Source organism: Strix aluco, chromosome 30 (assembly GCF_031877795.1).
Source record: "Strix aluco isolate bStrAlu1 chromosome 30, bStrAlu1.hap1, whole genome shotgun sequence".
In the NCBI taxonomy this organism is placed as follows: Eukaryota; Metazoa; Chordata; class Aves; order Strigiformes; family Strigidae; genus Strix; species Strix aluco.
The window spans coordinates 1,218,536-1,220,667 of record NC_133960.1 but is presented as its reverse complement, the minus strand read 5'-3'; the positions used below and the strand labels follow the sequence as shown (position 1 = coordinate 1,220,667).

The window sequence follows — 2,132 nt, the reverse complement described above, 5'->3', positions numbered from 1 at the left end:
TTCCAGCAAGCACCTTGTCCGCACGGTCGTGGGGATGTCGGCGGTGCCGCAGCCCCAAAAGCCGGAGGAGATCCCAGCCTGGAGCCGGGGCTCGGGCAGGGTGAGCAGGAAGGGCTGCCTGCTCGGCCCGGCATCGCGCCGGCTCCCGGCGCTGCTCAAGGCCAAGGGAAAGAGTCACAGCAAACCACAGGCGGGAGATAACCAGGTCTGGGCATCCACCCCCAGCGCTCGGCGGCGGAGGAGAACCCCACAGCAGAGGAGAGCCGGGGTCCCGGGGCAGCACCGGCACCAAGCTGGCCTCCAAAGCCCTTTCTGCCCCAAAAGCTCCCTCCTGCGCCGGCAGGGGTCTGCCCGCAGCCAAACCGGGCAGGGATTTGACCCACCATGAGCCTCCCTCATCGCGACAGCAGCGGGAAGGCGCTCTGCCACCCCACCACCCCCTCCACCAGCAGGAGATGTCCCACTCCCTCCCTCCAGCATCCCACCGGAGAAGGGGGGTTTCCCCAATCCCAACCCACCAAGCCAAGGCCAAACGCACACGAATCCACCTTCTCTTTAGACCCCGGGGGGTCCCTGAGCAGCCCCACGCACCAGCCAGCACCAGTGCTCGTCGGTCCTGGATGGACAAACCCCAGAGAAAGCGGAGATGAAGCACAAAAAAGCAGCTCAGAAACGGGCTGCAGCCGGGAAACCTGCGACAGCAAATTCCCAAGCTTAAGACCAGCGAAATCCAGATCCAGGGGGGAAAAAAAAAAAAAAAAAAAAAAAAAAAAAAGAAAAACAACCCAAAAACCAGGAGATTTAGTCAACAGCTGGCTGTGCTGGCACTGCAGGATTAGTGTGAGGAGTTGCGCTGGGGCTTAAGGTCTTGGGATCCTGCTCTGTTCTCCGAGCCAGGGTCCCTGCGGGAGCCGGCAGAGCCAGACGAGGCCAAAATCAGGCAGCAGCTTGGAAGAGGCCAGAAAAAACTCCAGGAAACACAAAGCAAAGCTTGAGGGGCTGTTACACCCCCACGGCGGGAGCGGGGCACCCCAGAGCTGGGCAGCAGCTCCCTCTTCTCCAGTGAGGAGCCACAAAACGGAGGCACCCGGGTCAGGTACAAGCTGCCAGCACGACGGCCACTGCCAGCTCCTTGCCTGGAGCCCTGTGGGCAACGACGGGGGGGATCTGCGCGCCTGAACCCTCTTGGAACCAGCTCCTGTCCCAGGCTGTGCGCGTTCCACAAACTCCGCGGAGAAAGCATCCCAGGGCAGGGATTAGCGGGGAGGACAGTCCTGCTGCCTCTCCCCCCCCCCGGTTTCGCTGCACATTAACCAGCTGTTTACTGTGCAAACACGCTGCGGGAAGCTCCAGCCCACTCCCAAACTCACCGGCGATGCGCAGGACGCGGCTCCCGCCTGCCGTCCCGCCGAGAGAGGGGACAAAACCTCCGGAGAGATGTCCCCTACCTGCCTGCCGGGGACGGGGCTGCTCCCAGCTTGGCGGAGAGACACGCACGGGGCCAGCGGGACGCTGTCCCTGTCACCCTCCCTGCGACGGCCTCGGCTCCGTGGATGTCAGGTCACCACTGCCTCGCCAGACCCAGGGTGCCAGCGATGCTCTCCGACCCAAACACCCCCTTTTGTTTTTTACAGGTCTGATGGATTTTTCCTCCCTCTTCTCTCCCAGCGCTGCTGACCCCAAGCGCAGGGTGACACACGAGCCTCCCCAACAGCGGGTCCTGTCACCTGGAAGAGCCTCCTCACCGCGTCTCCAGCTCCCTCGACTCCACGCTCCTCTCCCCTCGCCCATCCAGCCCGTATCTCCGCCGGGAAGGACGGCGCTGGCTGCCGGACCCCGCGGCTGCCGGCACAGCAGAGCCCCATCGCCGGGGTTGGCACAACCCGCCTCTCCAGGAGCTGAAATGTGGCCAAACCCCGATCTTGGCAACCAGCCGCACAATCCCCGCCGACTCCTCGGGGCCGGCACAGAGCGAAACACAAACCGGAGCCGACCGTCTCCTCTCGACGGCTTCCCCTGCCCAAGAAACCACACTCCTGGAGACGCAGCGCGGCGTTCCCGGCCTCCCCGCTCCGCTGTCACCCCCCCCAGCACCCCAGAGCAGCCCTCCTGCCACCGAGGTCCCTCTGAAA

At 64.2% G+C, this 2,132-nt stretch overlaps 1 protein-coding gene across 1 annotated transcript in view; it reads right to left on the bottom strand.

Moving 5' to 3' along the window:
* Positions 1-1,092: 1,092 nt before the first annotated feature.
* TARS2 (threonyl-tRNA synthetase 2, mitochondrial) overlaps positions 1,093-2,132 on the bottom strand; it is a 5,733-nt gene continuing 4,693 nt past the window's right edge. Inside the window, exons 12-14 of the mRNA XM_074809495.1 lie at positions 1,746-2,126; positions 1,371-1,477; positions 1,093-1,208 (exon numbers count right to left, since the gene is read on the bottom strand). Of these exons, the coding sequence (XP_074665596.1) occupies positions 1,093-1,208; positions 1,371-1,477; positions 1,746-2,126 (604 nt within the window). The remainder of the gene's footprint in view (positions 1,209-1,370; positions 1,478-1,745; positions 2,127-2,132) is intronic.